The following is a 25,809-nucleotide window of genomic DNA, read 5'->3' as shown; positions in this document are numbered from 1 at the left end:
TTGAAGCGTTGAAAACGTTTTCTCCTGCTCACAACTGTTTTTGAATGCAGTTGGTTTCAGCAGATTTTAAAGAGGAAACATCTTTTTTTTTTTAAATTTGGGGCATAGATGTACATTTCATCTATAAAATAATTATTCAAAGATTTAGCTGTATTGAAGTATTTGTTCAGTTTAAGACTGTATACTGTAGTCATGCAGTGCATGTGATTTTTTTTTTCACTTTAAGTCACTCTACTGCTACAGGTTTTACGTGTTTTACATTTATAAGAATATGTCATACCTTTGAGTTGGGGGCAGTTAGTTTGACCCGTACAGAGAATGAATCTTCAGCATACCTGGTGTATGGTGGATTTAGCTTTAAAGCTCACCGAGGTTTATTAACTAATTTAATCATTATTGCATGGGCATAATTTATTGCACTTGTTTCATGTTTTGTGCCTAAATGCAGACATGACAGGTCTTCCAGAGACTGTTTTTTTTTTTCTTGTTTGTGTTATCCTCTGATCGGCCTGTGTTTTGCTGTCATACATAACATTATGTTTCAAGGTTTTGGAGACACCGGTAGTTTGAGTGATTTTTATAGCTCAACGTCTGACCTTTCTCCTACGCGCCTGGAAATTGGCAATATGGTTGATGTTACATTGGTGTTTTCACCATTGGCAAAAGAAATAAACTATCTAAAACATTCATTTCTGTGTTAGTTTTCTCTCTGCAAGCAAAACAAAAATGGACATCTGACAACGCAGACCGGGATTTGGAGAGGAGAAACCCCTGACATAACAGGTGAGTTTGCTCCAGTAAATAATAATCCAAAACTTGTGGCAGATAGACCTTGAAATGAGAAGGTGAGTGCAGACAGAGCCTTGATGAGAAGATATGTGCATGCTTTGGACTCTGCCCCCCACAGAAGTTACGGTGTGAAAACTGAGAGCCTCTATTAATAGTCTTGCCTCGCAAAGCAAAGACCCCCCCACCCCCATTATGGACTGGAAACTAACGCAGCAAAATACATGCTGCATTGAAAATTCCCTAAAACAGAGGCACAAAGCTGTCAAAAGCAGCATCTGAGAACAGAAAACAGTGAATGAGTTGCGTGTTTTCATTACTAATTAAAATTAAACAAAATAAAAAAGAGCTTAAATAATTCAAATTTTATTTATTGAAGCAAAGCAATCAATAAAACAGACCTGACAGACTATTCTCACTCATGCTGAGTTTTACACTCCCCTAAAGCTGATTCAGAATATCACTCAGGGAATATATAGCGACAGTTGTTATTCATACAGCTGTATAACCTCAGCACATTTCCTTTGAAATAATTTTCTGATTACAGTTTTGATAAAGCTCCATGATCTCCTTATAGCGCCGCCAGTTGCAGCTAACTAGTGGTTTTGTTTAGCTATCACACGGGAATGTATCCACCATACTGAAACTTAACGTTTCCTGATTTTCCATCTTTTAAAAAAAGTAGCACATATGAAAATGCAAATACATCTTTTAGTACACACAACAGAAGACAGGCAAAGGCTTTAAAGCACACGTTTGAAAAGAGGGCCATAAACAGTATAAAAGTTCTGAGAGCAAAAACTTGTTTCAGATAAATTTGACACATTTTACCACGATACAAATTCTACAGTCTGTTAAAAAGGTTTGATTCCCACTGATTTTCAATAGATTATAATGAATTTTTATCGATTATTATAATCACTCTTCCATGGCCAAATTGAAAGGGCTGGCTTGTATAAATGTACATACATTGTGGTTTTCGCAGTTTAAAAAGAACACCTGCCCCACAACTTAAAAAAACAAACAAACAAAAAATAATTCGCTAATTCACTACTCTAGCATATCCAAAAATACATTAACATAATAAAAAACAATAGGCAATAACGTGGGACCTAATGGATACATTATCTGTGACTACAGAATGCATGAGCAACCCAGACAGAGTAGCAAATGAACGTCCAACTTGCCAAAATGCCAGTGTTTGGAGTGCCTTGTCCTATTCGTTTGGATTTGGGTTGGCATCAGGATACTGAGAGAGGTCAAAGGTGAGAACTTTGCTGATGACACAATCTCCTTGCTGTGGGTAAAGGAGAAGGAAAATCAGTTAATAATTGAATTGTATATTTCAAATGCAGCACATGTTTCCAATGTGCATTTATTCAATAACATCTCAAAATGCTTTATTTTTGGTCTATTTCTGATGGATTCTGATCAGACATATGTCTTAACAATGCAAAATTTGAAAATAGATGTACCAAATATGATATAATTCTATATATAACTATATATATTATAATTATGGCTGCAACAAACACTAGTAACATTATTTTCATTATTGATTATTTTTTTCGATAAATTGTTTGGCCGATGAAATGTCAAAAAATTGTGGGAAAAATGCCAGTCACAACAGTCAGTTTCCCAGTTTGTCTGACCAACAGTCCAAAACTCAAATGATAGTCAGAGAAAAGCAACCAGCTGGAACCTGTAACATGGAAGCATTTTTTCACAATTTTTGCTTGAAAAAAAAAAAAAAAAAAGACAAATAATTAATCAATAAACAAAACACTTGGAGGTTAATTTTCTGTCAATCAACTAAAAAATTAATCAACGATTAACGATCATTTCAGCTTGACTTTTTATGGTGGTAAATCTACAACACAGGGTTTCTGCAGTATTTACCAAATTAAATGTAAGACTGTAAGACCTTTTTAATACAATACAGAATGCAATCTAATACCTTTTCATGGTCATACTCATACAACAAATGAGGGCAAACTAGTAGGGACAATAAGGATTACAATTATCCGTCAAGTAAATGAATTTATTGGCATTTATAATCACATTTTTGTCAGTTTTATATAAAGGTAATTCCTTGTACTATAATTTATCAGTTAACATCACTTGGACCCAAAGAATTGGCAGATAACTATTAGATAGATTACCCATTTAAAAAATAATCAATTAATTTAAGTAAATTTAATATGAGCTTCCCAGCTAATGTAGCTAGCACTCATGAGTATTTGCTACAGCTCTGATGGTACCTTCTAGGGCCCTTTTTTGGAGGGAAGTGAATTCAGTGCTTTTAAGACTTTTAAAAACCTGCAGACACCCTGTTTTGTACAACTTTTGCACTGGATTTTGTATAGACAATATTGAGAAACACACCTCTGGATAAACACCGATGAGGGAGTCTGCCTTGGTGTAGAATTCCTCCTTCAGGGAAATGACGATGGCCTGGAAGTTCTGCACTGACTGGTCTTTGATGTAATTGGCCACCTTGAGTTTAAAGGATATTATGAGTCGTAGTTGTATTTAACATGATGAGCATAATTAATTAAAAGCCTCTGTGTTTACATCATAAGCAGCATTGATAAAAATCTCAAGTCACTAAATCTAAATTTCATTTCGGAACGGACCTTTCCAATGTTAGTGTTGTCCAGCGCAGCGTCAATCTCATCCAGGACAAAGAAGGGTGCGGGTTTGTAGCTACAGACATGCAGGAGAGATAATGTTAACAGTATTCCAACAGTGCAGAAATCTTCATCAACCTTCAAGCAACGCAAACATGTATTAACACTCCTTCTCCCACTCCTCCCGGGTTTCACCTGTGAATGGCAAAAAGCAGAGCTAGGGCAGCAACAGTCTTCTCTCCTCCAGACAGGTTGTCCATGGGTCTGAACCTCTTCCCTGGAGCCACACAGTTATAGTTAATGCCATCCAGGTACGGCTCCTCGGGGTTCTCTGGGCCCAGGAAAGCCTGCAGAAGAAAGAGACAGTCACTGTAAAAGGGTTTCCTTTGAATATTTAACGCACAATCTTCGACTTATCTATTATCTGCCGAAGCATAGATGCATTGATTGGAGATTGTACTATGGCGATTGTAGGTCATTTTGAGGTATACCTGGGCACTGCTATTGCGTGAGAGGGCCTTGTAGATCTCATCAATGTTGGTGGCCACAGACTCAAAGCAGGTATTGAAACGATCAAACCTTTCCTTCTTGATCTGCTCAAAGGCTTGCTTGGCCTTCTTGGCTCTCTTACGAGCGGCTTCAAACTCTGAAACAGAGACAGAAAACACGCATCGATAATATTACCAACAGCTCTACAAAGGTAACGTGAATCTGCATCACTTCTCCTCTCTCACTCATTTAACGCCTGCCCTCTCACCATCACTGGTCTCTTGGAACTTGTCCCTGACGCTCTCCAGCTTCTCCATGGCCTTCATGTTGGGTGCGCTGATCCTCTGCAGAATGCTCTGTTGCTCATTCAGACGCTGCTGCAGTGTGTTTGTCTCTGCCTTGATCTCTTCCTCTGAGAGCGCATCCTGTAGGAAGTCAAACAGGATTAAATAAGTTTAAGTGGACTTCGTGAGTGTAGTTTATAATATAGATGTCATATCTTCACTGCAAATGCTGTTTTTTTTCCTCTTTTGTGTATTGTTAAGCACTTTGTAACTGTGTAAAGAAAAGTACAATATTATTATCATTACTGTCACCTAGAAAACCAAGTAACACAAATCCAGAGAGCTGATGTCCCGTTTAAATAAAATGATGGGAGGGGGTCAAGCTGGACAAACATGTGGCAAGGGTGTCGTTTGGACTAGCTACCTTAAGATCTTCAGACAGGTTGCTGTAGTCGATTTCAATGAGAGCTTCTTTAGCCAGAACACTACTGGACGTCCTCTGGCTGCTGGACTCATCTGTTTGGGAGCTCCCCTGGATCAGCAAAACAAAAGAAGGACATCATTTTCAGGATCAGTCCCAATGTTATAAAAGTTAAGAGCCTCAGTGAGTGTGTTTGTGTGTACCTCTCCCTGGCTGATATCATCCATTGTTCCAGAACGAAGAGGCAACCTGATATCCTGCATTTTGCAGGCCTGCAGCAAGTTGTGACGGTCACTACGCTTCTGTTCTAGTTTGGTCTCAATGGCTGTAACTTCCTTCTGTAGCTGAGTCAACTCCCTGGAATATACAACAGCAACATTGTTAGAACAAACTGATTCAAAGGTAACATTTATATTCACAACATAAGGAATATTAAAGTCGATGTGTGTGTCTGCAGCCACTGACTTGTTGGCACCACCCAGTTTTTTGCGGATCTCCTCCATCTCGTGGTTCTTATCATTGACTTCAGATTTCTTGGTGAGGTGCTGGTTCTTCAGATCCTGCAGCTGGGCCATTGTCTCATCAATGATCTTCATGTGTCTGTGCTCCTCCTACAGGAAGACAGGACACACGAGTGAGATTTCACTTGAGTTCAAAATAGAGGGCAGAATAGATAATAAATCAAGTTTTCATCCTTCACTTTATGTTTTTACCTTCTTAAGTCGCTCTATTTCAGCCTCGTCCTTCTTGACGGTCTGCTCCCACATCATGACTTTCTCCTGGTCCTCCTTCAGCTGGTTCTTCTCATAGTCTAACTGGATACCCAGACGGGTCTTCTGGGTCTCAAACTCAAGACTGAAGCAAAATAATGGATGTCAGGTTACACTACATAGAAAAACTGGGACAGGTTAACCGACAATGTGGAAAGAAAGATGACTACTGATTACTGATTAAATTACGAAACGTACCGCTTCTTTGCAATCTCATTCTGCCTCTTCACCTTCTCCTCCTCAAACTCTCTGATGTTCCTCACGCCAATCTCCTCACAGAATTCCACGAACACCTCATCCTCCACCTGGAAAACAAGAACATTCATACTGATATTGCCAAATGCCAAATATTCGTAAACAGACTTCTAAAATGAACCTCACTTTCTGCCAGTCTCACCAAGTTCATGCGGTCGCGCAGGTCAGTGATCTCCCTCTCACGGGACTGGATGATCCTCTTGATGTCATTGATGCGAGGGCCAAAGTTTGCCAATTCACTCTCTAGCTTAGACTTCTCCTGCATGACACAAAGCAAACATGCTTTAAGACAATAGTCACTATTGCAATAACAGACAGGAGGTGAAAAATAATGAGCTGTAAGAAGGCTGTACCTGCATGTTGAGGGAGAGGTGGCGGGTTTTGGTCTGTTCCAGGTCACTCTGGGAGTACTTGAGTCTCATCTGCAGACCGTGGGCCTGTGACTGCACCTGGCGCAGCTCTGCCTCCTTCCTCTTGGCCTTCATTTGCTCCTACAAAGGAAAACATTAAGTGGAAATTATTGTGAATTAACATCAAATGGCAATCCATTAAACTGAAGTCAGTGACTATAGACCAACAACAATTCACATCTTGCGGTTACACAGGGGATGTCAACCGTATTCCAGCATTAGCATTGCAACATTTTCAGCACACCCTAATTCCCACTGACTCAAAATGCTTTTTATAATATCACGCTAAATAACACCAACAACCTCCTTGATCGAGGTATTGATATTTAAAGTTACCTTAAGCTCTTCAGTGAGTTTTTCTTTCTTTTCCTTGAGCTTGTCCACTGCTTTCTCATCCCAGCGTCTGGCCTTGGCCTTCAGGTCACTGGCTCCTCCAGAAATGACTCCAGACTTCTGGAACAGAGTACCGTCCAGGGCTACCGTCTGGGCACAGGCAGACAAGGAGAGGTGAGGGGTAGAACGGAATAGAATTTACATCTACCTAGTCATTAGGCAGGAATGATAGCTAATCCTCCCATCTTCATGACACGGCAATGCTGAAGGCATATGTGAAACCTCAGCTAGTGGCCTAAACTAAGTCAAATACCTTGTGTCGGTATGGCCCCCCAAAAGCAATCCTTCGTGCATCTTCTACGTTCTCACAGACCAGGGCGTTGCCACATGCATACTGCAGGGCTTTCTTGATATGCGGGGGCTCGTAGCGAATCACATCAATCACCAGCTTGGCTCCTCGCAGCTCTCTGAGTTTCTCATCTGTTGGTTTCACCTTTGTCAAGAGAAAAGCTTATTAAGTTTTTTTCCCCATATATAAAGCAATTTAAAATTCGTATTGACTTGTTTCTATGCAAGTGCCTTTTTCAACAAGAACTAAGAAAGTTTGCTTTAACATTGCACCAAAATTAATGGCATTTTATTTAGTCACTCTGATAAAAATATGCAAAAAGGTGCATTTTATTTAGCTGTGTCAAAAATAATAAAATATGTTTGAAGACTAAAATAAAAAATTAAATCCTGCTGTTTTCTTATTTTTGGAATTCTTCCTGGAGTTTGCTGAAATTTGATTATCCCATTCTCGATGGCAGCTTTGACATGACTGTTTATTCTAACTCCTCTAAAGTCTCTGGAGTAGAAGTGTTATCAGTACTATCAAGTATTCACCTCAAGGTAGTCGAGAGGAAGGAAGGTCTCAGGCTCTCCTCTCTGCTCCTTGATGTATTGTATACAGTCTCTGCCAGTCTTCTCTGAGTCAACAATGATGGCATCCATGTTCTTGCCCAACACTTTGGTCACAGCAATCTGATACTTCTTCTGAGTGGGCTGACACAGGTCGATTAGACGACCATACTGAGGAAAGAAAGAGCAATGTATTTATTACTAAACTGAGTTTATGACGAGTTTATTCAATGCTTTCACTAAATCCAGTAGGGAAGGAAGAAACTTTAACTTTTGCCAGCAATAGAAAAATAGCTAATATTGTGCTGAAAGCTGTCACAGTTGCCTTACCACAGAGCCAGGGTAGAGTCGTTTGATACTCTCCATGATCTCAGCCTTGCGCTGCTGGCGACTGTTCTCCTGCCTGTCGATTCTGGCGTCTCCCAGCTGTTCCATTACCTACAGCAAAAGCCAATAATACTGGGATTCGTCATAGACTTCTTCGCAGTTGACATTTTCACTTGGCAAAAACACTGGTGTAACTAACAACATGAACAATAGGAGTGCCAGTGCCAGGGCCCCGGTACTATGCATGCTGGCCTGACATGGCTTACTAGCAATCATTTACTTTATTGATGACGCTTGTGCTTTTCCCCAATATGTGAAAATGTCTATGGTGAGAAACGATCATTTATTCACGTGGAGAAATTCAATTGTCATGCTGTTCACTTCGGCAGCACAGGATAGCTACAGAAGCAGGTTGAAATCTGCAATTTAAATCTAAAAATTATGGACACCGTGACAGGGCAACGCATGCAAATGTGAACTTATGGCCTTCCAGAGAATGCTCCCTAACAACCACAGCACACTGAAAACATTAACAGTCGGCTAAGATAACGCCATTTGAAGTCACCTCCTTGTCTCTCTTTCCTGTGTATGTATTGTGTACCTGGTTAAGCTCCATGTTGATCTCATCAATCCTCCTCTTGGCCATCTCCACCTCCTCTGTCAGCTCCTCCTCCATGCGCTTCTGCTCATCTAGTGACTGCCTGAGGGGTAACAGGACAAAAGTGTGTGAATGAAGGAATATAATGGAGAAACCTATTAAATCAGTGCACTGAACAATGAGAGCAGCATACCTGCTGGTGGCAATATAATCCTCTAATTTCTCAATACGTTTCTGGTTTTCCTCAATTTCACGGATCTTCTGTTTGATTTTGGCCTGGAGAGAAACAACATAATATATGCTTATATGCAATCAAATTAGTGCAAATCAGTTTGCTCTGGCACATGAAAAAAAAAAAAAAATGCCATCATTATATTATTTACCTCAGTCTCCACTTTCTTCCTCTCCTCCAAGTCAAGGCGGTCCTGGTCTGCCTTCTGGTCACGGTTGAACTTCTCCAGCTCCTGCGCCAGTGTAGCAGCACGTTTACTGGCCTCTTCTTTCAGACGATGGTACTGCTTGACCTGGATGGGAAAGAGAGAAACAGCAGTTTGCGTTAAGTCACTTAAATTTTTAACATCCAGCAGGTGTCAGGACATAATAACAAAAATTTCAGATGCAGTTCACCCACGCCAAACCTGAAAGTTGCATGTGCTAGCTTTCCAATTGTACAATTATCTTAATGCCAAACCGCTGACTGCATTTTGAGAAGCCAAGACTGCCTATGCAAAATATACAGTTGTACTGAAGACCACAGTCATCTAGGACATTAGCATTTTTGTCAGCAATTTTATTAGACATTTTTACCACATTCTTAATTCAGTATGAACAACTCCCTGATGAAAAACAAAAATATACTCAGATAGATCTGAAGGTAAATTTATACTTTTTGTTTACAGTGACATGGATGGGAGTAGTACTATTTCAGTATGTACATCAAATAAATAAAAACCTGGAGCTGATAATTTATTCAAAATGAAATGAGTAGCCATTACATATCTACAACATCCTAACATATCTGACCTGGTTTTCCTCCAGGGTGAGGTCCTGGCCCTGGCTTTGCGCCTCCTCCTCCATTCTCTCCTCAAACTCTTGCTTGGCCATCTCCACTGCCCTCATCTCTTTATCCAGCTCATCCATGTCTGCCTTGCGTTTCTTATACATCTTCTGGGCATTTTGCAGTGATTTGCGCGCCGCCTCAAGCTTCTTGATCTTGTGTGAGGTGTTCTCTTTGGCCTTGATGTACTGTGGCCTCTTTTGGTTCAACTCAGAGTCCTTCTCTCTGTGGGGAGAGTCACATGATTAACAAAGCCCTATGTTTAAAATCTAGATCCAGATCTACGCATATGCATTAAGCAAACATGACAAGGCCGTCATGTCAGCCACTTACTTGATTTCTTTCTCAATGGTTTGCTGCTCCCTCATCAGTCTGCCCAGCTCCTTCTTCTTGTCCTTCAGCTCCTCCTCCACATGGTCCATCTTTTTACGGTCCTTCTCAATCTCCTTGTTCCGCTGGCCCAGCTCTTTGTTCAGCTTCTCAATCTCAGTCTCATTGTGGTAAAGCTTGAAGAGCTGCAACTGAACACTGGCCCTGGCTACTTCGTCCTTCAGACGCTGGTAACGCTCAGCCTGGTAGCAAAATGGTAGGAGACACACAGACAGTGTGATTAAGTAAATTCTATGTGTTTTGTATAATGATGGCCTTTATTGATGGTCAGGAAAGCCCCAGTGCAATTAAAAATCTCTTTTACAAGAGTGTCCTTGCCAAGATAGGCAGAAATAACAGTGGGTTGCAGGCAGATAACATAGGACAGATAACACAGAATATGCTGCAAATTAATTTAATCACATGCCAAAACTAATGAGCTGCTACAACAACTACACTACATGAAGTATTTCATTTCCAATCCAAGCAGAATACAAATGCATGGGAGTAACTGTAACTCCCAGATATACTGTATTTGCAATCTACACAAAGGACATACCTCCTCTTTTTCTTGCTTGGCTTCTTTGCGCTCAGCAGCAATGTTTTTCTTGCGATGATAATTGAACTGTGTGTCCTCTTCTGCTTTAACCATCTCCTTCTTCCTGCGGTCGTACTCCTGGGCCAGCTCTCCGGAACGGGAGATCTCCTCAAACAGAGCTGTACGCTCCTTGGGGTTCTTCATGGCAATGGACTCCACGGCTCCCTGGAGGGAAAATAAGCAGAGAACCAAACTGTGATTACTGGAAGCTACTGCCAAATCCATGTTATCAGATATCAATTTTACACCAAAAAAATGATACTCCGGGCTTTTGCTCCAATTGGCCATTCCACATTCAAAGCATTAAAACCCAGTGAAGGCACATGCTTGGCCATATTAACTGTTTGCACCACAAACAGTGCTGGCAATAAACAAAACTAGCCCGCAAAAACAGGGCTATACTGTTTTTCATAAGAGTAACTTTTAATCATCAATGATTCAATATTGTCAATTAAAAATAAACCATTTCAAAAAATGATGAGCAACACTTCTTAACTGTACTGAGATCACTGTGAAGCACAACTGGCTGGCAGCAAACCTGTGGAAACCAATTTTAGGATTTCAATCTCACCTGAAAGACCAGGAAGTTCCTAGCTTTAATCAGGATGCCAAGTTTTTCTAGTTCCTCACTGTATTCAGGCAGGCCCACCACCTTGTTGTTGATGCGGTACTCAGAAGAGGAACCTGGTGCAAATGCCACATGCACATTAAAGGAGATAAAACACCAGACACATTAGCCTATCAAAAGCATACAAAAGATGGCTGCAAGGGTGTTACATTAAATGTGTCCAAGGAAAGAAAATTGTGTTATAATAAAACATATCTAAACATATTATAAAGTGTTTCCTGAATAGCTTTGATGATGCAATGATAGAAATAAAGTGCTACTAAGCAGTCAGCTCAAATGGATCGTAGTGAATTTTAGGGTAAAGGATGTATTCAAATTAAATGTGAGCACAAATTAAGTGTGACAATGTCTCTGCCTGGTTTGAAATTGAGGCCCTTTTATAGGCAAATAGTACGGGCAGGATTTTAAGGAAATCAATTCATGTTTAAAAAAAATGTAATACTCATGTTTGTGCAGCTGTATTTGGACACATGGGTTATAGAATTACTGATGTAAAATGACACTCAATTTCTTTCAGTTTAATTCCTTCAACTTTGGTCAACTGGAAAGTACATAGATACATGCACATACATACATGAGCAGCTAAGCATATGATAATTTCTGGCAGAAGTGACGTAAGAAAGTTATTAGGCTGATATTTTTTACTTCTCAGAGATAAACATTAATGAAGCAACCGAATCATAAATTCCAACATGACTGTCAGTGGGGATTCATACCAATAATGACCCTTGTGAAGGAGCGTTCCTCTCCATTATCCTCCTGATACACCATACTGACAAAGGCTCTGTTGGCAGCTGGCTTCCCTACAGGTGCTCCATGAATTAGATCCTTCAGAGTCTTCACACGCAGGTTACTGGTCTTCTCCGCCAACACGAAGCTGATGGCATCCATAAGGTTGGACTTTCCTACAACAAGAGCGTATAAATTCTCAGTACCCCACAAAAATCTAATATGGAAAGCAAAATAAACACTGGGCGAACTGTTTATGTGATACACTTGTGCAGTCTGGTGTAATCCAAAATAATAGCCCTGCAGTGAAGTTTATCCTTGCGACTTTTACAATGTGCATTTACAGTTTAATGGTTAATGGTTAATGGTTGATTCAACTAATTGGCCACAGTTTGTGATATTGCAATGGTTTGAATAATTAGTAGGGGTCTTTCCGAGATTTAAAGAAGTAAAGTTTGATCTTTTATATAATATATTAAAGGATATAAACACGAGCAGATTGTACAAGCTGGCAGTCACAAATCATAACACAAATAACACTGAAATAAACAACTGAGTGTAGAATGGTAATACGATGGAAAGTTGGATAGTTAGTACAATCGTCAAACTGCTGTCCAGCAAATCACGATACATGCAGACGTGAATTTTATGCAAACACTAGAAGTTGTGATATCTACAGACAGCGGGTCATCACTGCGTTGTGTTTACAGTTAGCCAATGCTAACAAGCCGTCTGCATTCGGCATAAGCCGCGATCATAACATACCAGATCCATTGGGTCCGATGATTGCAGTAAACTTATGAAAAGGTCCAATGATCTGTCTTCCTTTGTACGACTTGAAGTTTTCAATTTCTATCAGTTTTAAATAACCCATGTTCGTTATATTTGCGCCGCTGTTTCGAAAAAAAGTGCACAGTGAATATTAGCAAGTAAAATGTTGCTAATGCTAACAGCCAATGTGTAACCAACAAGCAATCTCATAGACGAAGCATGCACGCGAATGAATGAATCTCCGTTTAATCTATTGCTGGTCTTTGCACAAGTCACATTACGAAGTGCATATTTAGTTTAATATTATAAACATCTTCATAATCTTAATCGAATAGCCGCGATGCAGTTGTAACAACAATGCGCCATTTTACAGTCGAACAGGGAAACCTTCGAGCCCGCGAGACACGAAACCTCACTGTTTCTCGCGAGACGAAATGGAGCTGTCCGGAGTTCAGCTGCATTGTGTTTATGGCACCACTAACATTAAACTATATCATTTATATCATAAATTATGTTAATTTCAGTGAGAATTCAGGTTTTTTACAGGTGTACCAGCGATCAGCGATTTATTTATTACATATTGTTATAGCGCAATATGTTGGGATGTTGCCATGGTTACCAAGGGCATCCAAACAAACCAGGACTCGAGCAGCGAAGCAGCTTCACGCACTGAGGTCTTCACATGGGTCTAAAGTCCCCAAATTGACTAAAATAATTTCTGCACATCTGTAAAGTCAGAGGTGAGTCTTTGCTTTAGATCAATGATCAGATTGTTGTGTGATTTTTAATTCAATCGAAAAAGAACATTTACAACTATGATGGTAGCTCTCAGTGGTGGAAAGTAACTATACATTTAGTCAAGTACAATTTTGAGGTTCTCGTACTTTACTTGAGTATTTCCATTTTCTCATACCATATACTTCCCCTGCACTATTTCAACTGCAGTAAAAATATTCCAGCCTATTTTCAACTCGCTTTCAAGTATTTTCTCAAACAGTCACATTTTTCATTATTCTTGTGTAGCAACCTGCCTCATTGTGACCTGTTTCAAGCTGCAGATGTTCCTTTATAGACCATTTTATTAAACAAATTGACTTAAAGTGAAATTAATACAAGTTAGTTTCCACTTGTTTTTCAGATAGATAGGTTTTTAGGGTGTAACTATATTCAGAATTTTTTTGGGGGGGGGGTTGTAGATTAAAGTGCCCAACAGAATATAGAATCATTAAAGTTTGTTCCGCCTCAACCAACTATAACAGTAAAAGGCTACTTACACATAAATACATCCTTAATAATAATTTTATGATATAATATATCTGTACATATAACACAGCACCATGAAGTACATTCTGCTGACAATAATTTTGTAATTTTACTTAAGTAAGCTTTTGAATTCAGGACTTTTACTTATGATGGAGTATTTTTCACAGTGTGATATCGCTACGTATACATATCATTACTTAAGTAAAGGATCTTAGTATTCCTCCACCAATGGTAGCTATAAAGGGTGATGTAATGCTGTGTCTCCTCCCTCCAGGCTCACTAGAAACTGTGAACATGTACAAAGTGGATTTGCCCGTAGACCAGTCTATTGAAAAGGCTGTGGAGAGGCGAAGGTCTGCAGAGATAGCACGCAAGGCCCGAATCTTCAACACCCGGCTACGTGTGATGGGCCTCGACCTTGATGCCCTGAGCCAACAAGTCCAGGAGAAAAAACATCAGCAAAACATTGAGAGACAACGAGACAAAGTCTTCGGTAAGCTGTGGGTGGAATAAGAGGCAGTGATGGGTCAGAATGAAATCAGCTGAATCACAGACATTATTCACAATGCACATAACTAGGAATACTGGGTCCCCTCTAAGAATATTGTCTTAAGCCCTCTCCATTTATGAAATCACCTTTCACTACTAATGAGCATTGATCACAGGTGTATTTTATTTTGCATATATTGCAGATAAGCTGAGAGAGTATCAAAATGACGTACTGATTCAGGAAGACATTGATGAAAGAGAGAAGCGAGCAGCTTTGCACACTGACCTGGCCCAGTACTGGGCCACTCATCAGCGTGTGGAGGACTCTCGTGATGCTGATCTCAAGTGTGGCCTGAAGGGGCCATTCAGGATCACCATTCCAGAGGGTGAGCTGGGGCCTGCCAGTATGCAAATCTTTCAGGTAGGCTTCCTGTGACCGGCACGTACATGGAGTGCATCAAGAGCAGTGGAACAATATCCAGCGAAGGGGTTAAATTAATAATCATGTTACCCCTGGAGCACTGTGTCCTTGTTTCATGTACAGGGAGAGGATATTGGAAAGGAGCAAATGAGGAGAGAACAAATGAAAAAGACAGAAAGAGATGTGCGAACGCAGAAGGAAGACAACGCGAGACGGCACATGGGAAATAAGCATAGAGGTGAAAAAAGACAAGCGCACACACAGGGACTCACACACACACACTGCAATCACAGATGAGCTTACATGCTGTACACTATAGCCTCTGTAAATCACACACGTTTCATGCTTTCCTGCACAAACAATCACACACTCCTACGCACAGCCCTCATTGCCAAGTGGCATTGATGGATGCTCATCCCAGAGTGGCGTTATGTATGTCTGAATGTGTTGTTGAAGAGCTTCGTTCATTGTGTAGTGGCTAATACAGGTGTGAAAAACACATAGTAGGTGATTTCCAACTCGTGTGTGTTGCAGAAATGCTTGCGAGCAAAGAGCTGGTGCTTCAGGACCTACGGGGGGTTCAGCAAGCGGCATTAGAGGGGGAGTGTAAGAGAGCTGCCCGCATCGCACTTGACAACTACAATCAAGTTCTGGTACAGTACATGCATGTGCACGCACAGATGGACACACAGACGCTCACACACCAGCTGCTGATGTGAATGCTCAAGGCAAAATCCAGTGAGGTTTCGAGCTCTGACTCGGTGTTCTCAGGTGGGATTTTGAAATTAAAATTGCTAATTGAAGATGTTAAGTGATGCGTGCACACACGTGCTGCAGGAGGGCGGCCAACATATTAGTTGGTACCAAGCAACATGGATGGTTAAACTGCTTTGATGTATGCGTGGGCCTTGTCTGTTTTTAAACGCCCATTTAGCTCTCCCCTCATTTGCCTGAATGCGCTCGATTGAATCCTCCATTGGGAGGCATCATTACAAGTCCTTCAGGTCATGGTACTTTTTTTTTGACAGTTATGTGGTTTCTCTAATAACCACTCACATGCATGATGCACAAGCAAATGTTACTGACTGACTGGATCTCTCAGGAGGACATCCACCATATGGCTGACTCTTGACTCTATGCTCGAAGTAACTGCATTTTAGAGGCTGGGTTTCATAAATATGCCGCTACTCCGATCATCAAGGGAATGATCAATCAACTCTCCCTGGATCCCTGGTAAGGCCTCACCACGACCTGTTCCCCACAGGCTGCAGAGCGGGCAGAGAAACTGAAGGAGCGGCACAGGAGAGAGGAACGGGAGAATCTTGCAGAGATGTGGCACACACTGACATCCGACATGATGACAGAGTCTGCAGGGGCAGCAGAGAGAGAGGTGGGAGGGGGGAAGCCACCCCGGGTTCTAACTGACAGGTGGAAGGGGATGAGCCCCGAGCAGCTGAGTGCCATCCATGGGGAGAGAGAGGCACAGTGCCTTGAGAGACAGGTACTGGAGTCACCCTACAACACAATGCAGTTCTCATACACAAATGAGCAACTCATGGTTAAGTCATGTCTTACACTGTTCCAAGCTCCTCTTCATTTCTACCTTTCTGCAAAACTGTGGTTCCCAAACCCTTTTGACTTGTGGCCCCTTAAAATTAAGTCACATATAGATGAGAAATTATGGGAAATTTCAACATAAAAACTCTGAGTAAGTTGTTGAGCCACCATGAGCCTCTGGACTCTACTGCGGGGATGAACAGCATTCACACAAAAGACATTCTCTTATATAGTCTTTTGATAGTGAGTGCTGTCTAACACACTGGTCGAAAATGTCCCACGTGTTTTCAGCTGGGTTGAGATCTTGTGGCTGTGAAGGCCAGAGCATATGATTTACATCATGTTCTGAATTTATTATGTTTCTCCACTAACTTATTCAGATTTTTCCCTTTAATTTGTCATCCATCTCTACTTGTAAATCTCTTTTGAAGTTGCATATTTCTAAATGTTTAGACCACTTTCCCAGATTAAAAAAAAAACTCTTTAGAGGCAAAGAAAAGTCTGAAGAAAACAGTTTGAAAAAAAATAAACGTAATTTTTTTCAGCAGAAAAAATATTTATCTGCTTTCTTATCCTATTAATCATCTTGGAACCCTTCAGATTTATCTTGTAACCTTTTGGTCAGGTCCTAACCCTGCGGTTGGGAACCACTCCCTCATAAAAACTGTTCTAAAATTTTTTTCAACCTGGTATCCCACATAGCACTTCCACTCAGGTTTAGCATTTAGACATTTATTTCTTGCCATCTTAAGAGACAACGTGATGCTGAGAAGATTCAGGATGCAATTTGGGACCTCCGGCTCCTGAAGCTGTCCAGAGAAGCAGAGGAAGAGGAGACAAGAGCAGCAAAGCTGAGGAGACAGAGGAGGATTCAGATGGACCAGTACAACATGCAGCTTGCCGGAGAGCAGAAGGAATTGTGAGCACTGCGCACACATATGTACACTCACTATTCATGCAGCAGTCAGCAAATGTATTTTGGGTGTAGGTGATAATGTAGAATTCAGATTGAAAAAACCATTTTTGGAGACAGTTACTCATTTTATGTTTCTTTGTGTCTATGTCTCTCCCAGTCAGGAGTACCTGAACAAGACGGTATACACCAACAAACCCAGTAAGGAATACTTTTATCAATTCAACACCAGCTCCCGCTGAGCATCACACACCTTGCCCAGGATTTTCCTCCTGTGAAAATGTGCTAATAAAATCTATTGATTATACTCACGCTCATTGTGGATTTAATCCTAACTAATCAATACTTACTGCTTAACTTTAAGTGACACATATTCATTGATTTTATTGGCTGACACTGGTGACAAAAAAGGGAACCTTTTCTGGTACAGATTGTTCCACGTACTTTTATTTTTCAGTCATATAACCAGTTACAGTGTTAGATTCATAATGCAGTTACAGTTATATTGGCCCCACATGTGGTACAATTCCACCCAACTCCTGACGTTCGCCCATAATACATATAGATACCATCAGTCCCATTATGCTAATTGTGCACCCCACACACCACAAAGAGGCACATCTACACCCAAGCAGGGACACACACTCCCTACCCCTCCATCCTCCCCTATTTTCTCTCACCCCTCCCCTCTGGCTGGCGTTGTTGTTTAAACGCTGTTTTTCTGGGTTATGAAGAAGCTTTTCTAAGCAAACCAGTTCACTTTTTACAAAGGTTTTGATCTTTTAACTATAAAAAGGGGGGAAAAACAATGGTGGGAAAAAAATGCCAGTGTCCCCGGCTTTCCCCCTCGACACATGAAAAGCAAAGAGTGAGTGGCAGTCGAGTGAGTATCTGTGTGTGTACACTCATTCCTCATTCAAAGCTAACATTTGCCCCGAACACTGACAAACACAGATGTTTAGCAGCAGATAGTCAAGTTAGAATATTGGCATATTTTGTGTCATTCATCACTCCTGTATGAAAATAGATTTCTAAAACCTTTATTTGTCCTGAGTGTGTCTGTATAACCAACAACAGGGAGCTTACACACACTAGCCATTTTAGACATCCCATAACCTTTACCTCAGGGACTATTAGATGATATTTGGCCAGTGTCAAGCCTTTATTTGAGTAGGGAGAAGTGAGACAGCAACATTGCATATAGCTGCTCCCTGTGGTATGCACAAACTGGGTCGCTGCATCCCTGCCTCTCATAACTGCATCAGACAAAAACTCCACAGATATTCACTTCACTGCAATGCATTGCTGGACTGTTATGGGCATGAATGCAATCTTAGCTTTCATTGTAATGTAACTATTTCTATCACTAAATTACACTAAAGTACAATTTTTTGATTTTCAAATTTTGAAATGTTTGAAAACATCTACAGAACAACGTGGATTTCTTCCATTTTCTTTTTTTTTCTGTCCTCAACTATGAGCTATTTCTGCTAAAACAGCCAAATCTCACTGCAGTCATTTGTCAAAAACGGAAAGTTTGAATTCATAGCAATAGTACAAAGAAGAAAAAATTACAGCTTGCAACATTTTAAAATTAAGTGATTTTAAACCTGCACATTTTTCACATTTTTTATCAAACATGGCTGGATTCATCAAAACAATCTTTAATGGTTGTATTTACATTCAGTGGAGAAAAAAAACTGTACTTCCACATCTTCTCATACCCACTCTTCTCTCTCCAGTACCTTGTAGCTCAGATGTTTTTGTTTTTTTTATCAGTAGCATGTAGATAGAATGTCTACCAAGCCATAAAAAGAATACATTCGCTGTTTGATGCAATCACCAACTGTTTGCCTTTATTATACATCAACTGGCAATCATTACGCCTGTCTGCAATATCAACTTGCATTAATGAGGATCTGAAAATAAAACTTGAGAGAGTGTTTGCCCACAAGACTCCACTCTCTAATCTGTAATATACATAAATACTGCTCCTCAGACAATTTGCGTAGTATGAGATGAACAGGTATGAAAAGATTGTTAATTAGAGACAAAAATGTTTTTAATACAGTGTAGAAAGAGACAAAGACAGATACAGAAAGCTACACATAGGTCTCGACACAAAAAATTACAATATCATATCCAATAATGACTTTACACTTCTGGTGGGAAGGCGAGAGAGTAATGACATCAATCTGGTGCTCTATGCAGGCCCAGCAGGCACAGGAACATATAAGGAGCATGTACATATCTATAATACTGTATTATGGCTAAATAGATAGATGTAGATGCAGCTATATACACCAGATGCTACTCAGCATCTTCACGGCAAGTTCCCCTTAATGCATCCAATGTTATTTATAGTAAGAAACTTGGCTTCACTTAGTTTCAATGAAAAAAAAATCTTGATCTATGAAATATGTCAATAAAGAGAAGTTATGAGTTTTATATAAATAGTGAAGAACACTATATGAAAAAACGATAAAAATAAAAATGGCAGTTATCAAGAGAGACATCAAATGGTGTTAGACATAAAAAATCATGTGCGAAATAAGTCAAGACATGATAAATATCTAAGATTCAAGACTTGTTACAACAGCATGTGCTGTCTGTTTCCTGACACAACTTCCTCCTCTTTCAATGTACTACTCTCCATCTGAAACGACCACACCTACCGTCCCTCTGATATTTCTACCTGTACAGCATTCTGTCGTTATCTTTCTATAGAGTTGGTTACTGAGAGAAGGAGAAAGAGATGAAAGGGAGAGAAATGAATGTTAGTCGTTTAGATTTGTTGTACACTACACAGATAAACGAAGGTAAGGGAATCAAAGGACATCTTCAGGTCAGTCAGATTTGTATCACATTGTCCACTACTTTGGACACTCCTTTGGTCAAAATAGTCCAGTCGATCAGATGACCGCCAAGGGGCACCTGAATAGTCAATATATTGATTGTGTATTAGTCGTCAAAGTACAGATCAGCAAGTCAGTAAGGAACAAGAGCATATGGGCACATATGTGTTGACATGTTTTGGTCTGATGGTCCCCGGTTGATGTGTGGGGGTTAATCGAGAATGGTGACTGAGGTGGGTATGCCATTGGTGGCTGGGGAGACAGGTGTGGGGTTGAGCGGGGAGTTGTCTGGCAGGCTATGGATCGCCTCTGGACCCTCGCTGGGCCGACTGAACTGGCTGACCAGAGACTCATCCATGTTGAGCTCCGTGGTTATGGCACTGCTGCCGTTGAAGTCAAGGTTGTCCTCGCTGCACAGCTTGCTCTCCTCGCACAGGGACGGCTGGCTGGCCGTGCGCTTCTCCTCAAGATCACTGAAGTATGTGAGAGCACAGAAGAGGTCAAAAGCAAGAAATATTATCATAGGGCGTGGAAAAAATTAAATACAATCTGGATACATCGTTATTCAGCTAAAAAAAAAGTTTTCAAAAAACATCCTTCTATATTCCTACCAGTAGGCTGAAAATACATAGTGCAAGAACTGCAGCTATGTAGATAATCAACTAATCTTTTAAGTAATTTTTCAAACAAAAATGCTAAAAAATTGATAGTTCCACATTCTCAAATGTGATAATTTGCTGCTTTTCTTAGTCTTACATTATGGAAAATTTAATATTATTGGGTTTAGGATATTTTGATGGGTATAGATTAATTGAGAAAATAATCAGCAGATTAACTGATAACGAAAAAAATCGTTAGTTGTAGCCCTACATAATATATTACACTATTACATTCCAAACGTTACAGGGAAAACAGTAGGTAAATAAGGCATTGGCAGGCAATAATAGATAGGTGGGTTAGGGATAGCAAATCACATCACAGCATACCTTTCTAGAGATCTGTATAGCAGGGGCAGGCATTGGGAAGAAGAGGGACAATGAAAGGAACACAAAGGGTTAGGAAAACCAAACGGTGCTCAGGGAATCAGGGCTGTGTTAGGAGTTAGAATTTAAAGAATCTATAGCAACATAATGTAACACTCAAAGATATGATGTGCACTCAGATGACACACCTGTACTCTCCAAAAGTCTCGTCTTTCATAGGTCTAGCCTCTGAGTCCATCGGACCCTCTTCTTTATCTTTCACTGAGAAGCAGAGATATAATTGGATTTCATTATTAGTAAGCTCTCAACCACTGTCTCAGACACTGATTATGAAATTTTGTCAGACAGCAAGATAACACCAAGTTTATGTATGTGGAACATAAATATCCTAACCATCTGTAGACAGTCTGTTTATTTACAGTATGTTGTCTATAGTTTGAATTTTGATTCAGCTTCACGTCTGACTCCCAGCATAATAACTGCCATTATGAATATTCCTGTTAAATTTCCAAACTATTTAAATATTTAGTGGTTCAGAAGTATGACACCAGTTGGTATGGTAGGATTCATTATTTAGTTAGTTCTTGGTTTTAGCACTGACAGAGTCTGCCACTTGTTTTTCCCTCGTGTGGAAAGGGATGGAAGGCTGGTGTTTTTTTTCGCTGACCACACAGACAGTGGCCTGCAGGTTGCAGTTACTCTTGTGGTTTGTAATTATTATTTCACAGTTCTTACTGTTAAAGTAAGGAAGTGCAAGAGGTCGTTTCACTATATGTTTGATCTGAAGGCTGCAAGTGAGAAGGTTGGCAAAGTGAAACCAGCTATTTATTTGGAGTTGGAGCCACTACATGAATCGCAGAGTGAAGGGAGCTGTTTGGGGAGCATTTTAAAGATGGTGCAATATTATTTTACTGTCTTCTTTCCAGTCAGTATAATCTCGTTTTCTGTGGTGCATTCCTGTAATTGCTTGGTTTCTTTTCTACCACAGTTTCATTTTCATGGTCAGGCAGTTTTATGGCTCCAGATTGTGTGTGTTTGACCCGCAAAGTGTGTCACAACAGTTGTCTAACATTGCATTACGCACAGGCTTTGAAGGAGAAACAAATAGAGTAAAGTCCACAAAACAGTTGCTCAGGGCCTTAATGATTTGGATTCATCAACACCAAACAGATTCTTTCAGAATCTCTACCGATGAATGCTCAACACTCATCATGATGGGCTGCACTTGCCTGAGTACTTTCCACCTTTACTCCTCTTGATGAAGCAGAGGATGAGCAGTATCAGCAGTAGCAGAACGATGGCACTCACAATGCCAATGAACCAGCCCTGTGTTGCAAAGCTTGGCTGCACCTCCGTCACTCCTTCATTGTGAAAAAGGAGGGGGAGGTGAATAGAGAAGAAAGTGATTTTTTTGTATTGGGGAAACTGGATTAGTAAAAAAGGAGCTAAAAGGATGAAAAAGGTAGAAGAAACAAGATAAAACAGGGAGCAGAATCTACAGCAAAAGAGACAGCATTATGTATTCTGACAGGCTGGCATTTCACCAGGGAAATAAAGAATACAGCAAAATACCACAAACAAACAGAAGTAATGGATCATTTCATATGGTTAACAAAGCTCTCTTTTTACAGAAGTCTTTGAAAGCTCTTCACAGGCAGGGAACTGCAAGGCACTCTCTGTAGGATCAGGCTTTATATTTAGCTGTGAGTAGCCCAGAGGAGACAGCAAAGAAGATGAAAGAAAAGATGATGAATGAAGGCAGGAACGCTCATAGTACCTGTTCCTTCTGTCTCAATGTCAGTCTCGAAGAAGGTGGTGTTGCTATAGGTGAAGCGCAGATGATAATGAGAGCCAGGAGTCAGGCCCTGGAGCTGGTAGAAAGACTGAGAGGAGTTCACCCTCTCTGTCTTCTTCCATTTGCTGCCATCTGCAGAAGCACAACATGAACCTTGGTTTCTTTTTTGTTGTTCAGGATGGTGAAACTATTCCTATGAGGAACTAATTGGAATACAATGAGGTTTTCTTTATGCACATAATAGTGTAGATATTATACCATCTTTTTTGAGGTAGTGGATCTGAAAGCTAAGATTCCTGTGTCTCTTTTTGGCCACCCAGCTGAGGTTAACTGAGTTTTCCCCCACAGACAGGTTGATGTTAGCAGGAGGCTCTGAAATGCATTCAGACAGAGGAATCAGATTCATGATCTAATACAATTAGGTCCTGTGTGTGTCATAGTTCTGACTATGAAGAACGTGTTTTGTACCTCCATCCAGCGTGGTGGCACCCGCCCTCATGATGGGCTCTCCGTCACCAGCAGCAGTGCGCCCCCTCAGGTAGAAGCGGTAGTGGCTGTGATGGTCCAGGCTCTTGAGGGTGAGGTGGGTGACGGTGGGATCGTCTATTGTCTCTACCTGCATGGGGCTGTCATCACTCTCCACAACTGACCACAGCAAGGCCAAAAAAGCATTTGATCACTGCTTGAGTTTCAACACATCATTATTTGTGACACATTGATCTGGGTGACATGTGACTGACTGATGAGCATCATTAGGAGGATATGCTCTTGACATTTTTTATGGCGTTATTGATTTAGCTGGAAATGTATTGTGTAGTGTTATTGAAAACCTCTTTTATTTATACTGACGTCTTTAATGCCACATGACCCTAAGCCCATCAAACAAAAGCATTTACTGTATGTACACTGGTTGGACAAGGATTAAATGTAAACAAGGCTCACTCCGTTGGTATTGCAGTAGATATCCAATGAGGACTCCATTAGGCTGGGCAGGAGGCATCCAGTGGAGGGTCATCTCTGTCTCTGATGGGCTGTCCAGCATCAGGGACGAGGGAGGACCAGGAACTAGCACCAAAACAGCGAAAACTGGCCTGATTATAATGCTCTTGATTTAAAAGGAATTATTATACTATTTTGATCTCCTGTCACCTTTTTTTCCCCAAAGCCCGGCCTGCTCAATAATATCTACGCCTACATCAATTTCACCCCCCTTTTCTTCACTGCCCCCACCCACTCATTCTTTAGATATCAGTGTCATTTCCTCTTTTGTAATCCCCTATCCCTCCCACTCTTCCACTCATCTCTTTACATCTTCGTGTCTTTTCATTATAACTCTTTACCCCCTTTATCTATGACCTTCCCCCATTTCAGCCTTGTCACCCTTCCCTTTTCCAACCCTGACTTTTCCTCTCTTTCTCATTCTCACCTCCCTCATGAGTCTTGAAGGACAGCGTCTCAGATGCAGGTCCCTCGCCCTTGCTGTTGAAAACAGTGACGGCCAGGGTATAGTGGGAGTACGGTCTGAGATCACTGATCACCTTCTGCTCTTCAGTGGCTCCAGTCTCCACCACCATAGTGCTTTCTGACTCCTTGGCCCTCCGGCCTCTGTGGTGGCCCCTAGAACCAGTCCTGGTCAAGTAGATCTGGAGCCAGTAAAATCAGTCATAGAGATGGTGAAAGAGGAAATCATTGGTTGTTTCTGAGTTACATTTGAAATTTTAAACATTTCATACACTTCTTATACTTAATTCAATTCATATTATGACTCTGTTGAGTGATGTAATCACAGCTGAAGAGACATTTTCTTGTGGCAGCATTAAAACTGGGTTTCCTAAAAGCAGTTTGATTGTCACACATTTTGAAGGTGGGGTCATCTAAAATAAAAAAGAATCCATTCTTTTCAACCTTGAAAGTAAAGAGAACTCTGAAGCCTCTGCCAAGCCGAGATGTGGCTGTCCCCGCTATAAACCCAAAATATGTATTATTCATGAGGACAGGGGCTGAATATTTTGGGCCAAACAACAGAGGAGATACAGGATCAGTACCTTGTATCCCAGCAGGTGTCCTCTGACCATCTCTCTGTCTACTCCTGCCCAGGTCACTTTGATGGTAGTGCTGTTAATTAGTACAACACCCACATCCATTGGAGCCTCCAATGGAACTAAGAGACAACAACAGACAAGAAGGAGATAGATGAGAAAGAATACTAAGTAGAATAATTCCCAGTAAAAGAAAAACTGTTTGGCAGTTGTTTTTTTTTCAATATTTTACCATCTTCTCCTGAGTACCCAATGACAGGGTCTGGCTCAGGTCCCTCCCCTTTCTCATTGACAGCCTGAACTTTGATCTCAAAGGCAGAAAAGTTGCCAACATCATTGACAATGAATGGTGGTGTAGTTGTGTAGTTCATGTGCCAGTTGGGCCCACTGCCCACCACTCGCCTCCACAGCACCCTGTACTTGAAGTCAGGTCCATTGAAGTTGTGTTTGTCCATTTCCTGTAATGATGGGAACAGCGGCCAATAAGACACAAACCCTTTTTATAAAAATTGTTTGATGTTGCTTCAGAATATTGTACATTCAGGTAATAGGTGTACCTCCCAGGTGATGACCAGAGTGTCTGGGTCTATGGACTCACTCCTAATATCTTCAGGGTTATTGTCTGGAGCTGTGATTGGGGGGGGGGGGGGGTCATTATCATATTTTTGGGGGTTCACTGTGACAATGAAAACTTGTGGTTACAAAACAAAACAAAAAAAAAACACTGGCTCTTACCTTCTGCAGGTGTGTTGTGGATTTCAGATGGCTTGCTGGGGTCGCTCTTGCCCACATCATTGATGGCAATAACCCGGAAACGGTAGGACATGTAGGGCCACAGAGGGAGGCTAGCACGCTCCTTGTTCCCTCCTACTCTCTTTACCTCTTTCCAACCCATCTCCTTCGAACCTTGGTCTTCAAACTCAACCACATACTCTGTAGAGACAAGAGAGACAAGGATTGATGGAAAAAGACAGGAGGTAAACAGTGAGGAAACAACAGAAACACAAATAAACACTCGGTGGAGATAAAGTAATACTGAGACATGCGAGCTTTACAAAAGTCTGATGTTGCAGATAAAATAATAATCGTATCCAAGTTTTAAAAACAGAGCTGCATTTCAGTAGGCCAGGGGGAGATAA

The 25,809-nt window shown here is 40.8% G+C and overlaps 3 protein-coding genes across 5 annotated transcripts in view; 1 reads left to right on the top strand and 2 right to left on the bottom strand.

The window, feature by feature from the left end:
• Positions 1 to 1,141: 1,141 nt before the first annotated feature.
• Positions 1,142 to 12,789, bottom strand: smc1a (structural maintenance of chromosomes 1A). The gene is made up of 26 exons (XM_040153082.1): positions 12,350 to 12,789; positions 11,572 to 11,760; positions 10,799 to 10,911; positions 10,189 to 10,392; positions 9,594 to 9,832; positions 9,227 to 9,485; positions 8,587 to 8,727; positions 8,397 to 8,479; positions 8,207 to 8,306; positions 7,609 to 7,716; positions 7,264 to 7,449; positions 6,692 to 6,871; positions 6,382 to 6,528; positions 5,989 to 6,126; positions 5,778 to 5,894; positions 5,579 to 5,685; positions 5,324 to 5,465; positions 5,076 to 5,221; positions 4,814 to 4,967; positions 4,614 to 4,721; positions 4,174 to 4,330; positions 3,908 to 4,062; positions 3,612 to 3,763; positions 3,423 to 3,492; positions 3,172 to 3,282; positions 1,142 to 2,083 (listed from the first exon to the last, which is right to left on the bottom strand). The coding sequence occupies exons 1-26, from the start codon at positions 12,456 to 12,458 to the stop codon at positions 2,003 to 2,005; spliced, it is 3,696 nt and encodes a 1,231-aa protein (XP_040009016.1). The 5' UTR covers positions 12,459 to 12,789; the 3' UTR covers positions 1,142 to 2,002.
• Positions 12,790 to 12,808: 19 nt separating this feature from the next.
• On the top strand, positions 12,809 to 17,240 carry ribc1 (RIB43A domain with coiled-coils 1). The gene is made up of 8 exons (XM_040153083.1): positions 12,809 to 13,095; positions 13,893 to 14,111; positions 14,311 to 14,528; positions 14,652 to 14,766; positions 15,063 to 15,181; positions 15,793 to 16,029; positions 16,838 to 17,004; positions 17,159 to 17,240. The coding sequence occupies exons 2-8, from the start codon at positions 13,913 to 13,915 to the stop codon at positions 17,238 to 17,240; spliced, it is 1,137 nt and encodes a 378-aa protein (XP_040009017.1). The 5' UTR covers positions 12,809 to 13,095; positions 13,893 to 13,912.
• Positions 17,241 to 17,453: 213 nt separating this feature from the next.
• The window catches only part of l1cama (L1 cell adhesion molecule, paralog a), a 51,411-nt gene continuing 43,055 nt past the window's right edge, over positions 17,454 to 25,809 (bottom strand). For all 3 annotated transcript variants that reach the window (XM_040153488.1, XM_040153487.1, XM_040153490.1), the window contains 13 exons: positions 25,406 to 25,603; positions 25,228 to 25,298; positions 24,903 to 25,128; positions 24,677 to 24,792; positions 24,058 to 24,274; positions 23,574 to 23,696; positions 23,100 to 23,276; positions 22,890 to 23,003; positions 22,614 to 22,763; positions 22,066 to 22,197; positions 21,025 to 21,097; positions 20,840 to 20,851; positions 17,454 to 20,326 (listed from right to left, as the gene is read on the bottom strand). In XM_040153488.1, coding sequence (XP_040009422.1) covers positions 20,065 to 20,326; positions 20,840 to 20,851; positions 21,025 to 21,097; positions 22,066 to 22,197; positions 22,614 to 22,763; positions 22,890 to 23,003; positions 23,100 to 23,276; positions 23,574 to 23,696; positions 24,058 to 24,274; positions 24,677 to 24,792; positions 24,903 to 25,128; positions 25,228 to 25,298; positions 25,406 to 25,603 — 1,871 coding nt within the window. In that variant the 3' untranslated portion in view covers positions 17,454 to 20,064. The remainder of the gene's footprint in view (positions 20,327 to 20,839; positions 20,852 to 21,024; positions 21,098 to 22,065; positions 22,198 to 22,613; positions 22,764 to 22,889; positions 23,004 to 23,099; positions 23,277 to 23,573; positions 23,697 to 24,057; positions 24,275 to 24,676; positions 24,793 to 24,902; positions 25,129 to 25,227; positions 25,299 to 25,405; positions 25,604 to 25,809) is intronic.

Source organism: Xiphias gladius, chromosome 18, assembly GCF_016859285.1.
Source record: "Xiphias gladius isolate SHS-SW01 ecotype Sanya breed wild chromosome 18, ASM1685928v1, whole genome shotgun sequence".
NCBI classification, from domain to species: domain Eukaryota; kingdom Metazoa; phylum Chordata; class Actinopteri; order Istiophoriformes; family Xiphiidae; genus Xiphias; species Xiphias gladius.
The sequence above is the reverse complement of the archived record's forward strand: the minus strand, read 5'-3'. Positions and strand labels throughout refer to the sequence as shown.

Coding starts and splice junctions, on each gene's coding strand:
- smc1a (XM_040153082.1), bottom strand. CDS start 12,458: ATGGGTTATTTAAAACTGATAGAAATTGAAAACTTCAAGTCGTACAAA. Junction 4,968..5,075: donor AAACTGGGTGGTGCCAACAA/GTCAGTGGCTGC, acceptor TGTATATTCCAG/GGAGTTGACTCAGCTACAGA. Junction 3,283..3,422: donor ACAACACTAACATTGGAAAG/GTCCGTTCCGAA, acceptor TTTAAACTCAAG/GTGGCCAATTACATCAAAGA.
- ribc1 (XM_040153083.1), top strand. CDS start 13,913: ATGTACAAAGTGGATTTGCCCGTAGACCAGTCTATTGAAAAGGCTGTG. Junction 14,529..14,651: donor CCAGTATGCAAATCTTTCAG/GTAGGCTTCCTG, acceptor TTTCATGTACAG/GGAGAGGATATTGGAAAGGA. Junction 15,182..15,792: donor ACAACTACAATCAAGTTCTG/GTACAGTACATG, acceptor TGTTCCCCACAG/GCTGCAGAGCGGGCAGAGAA.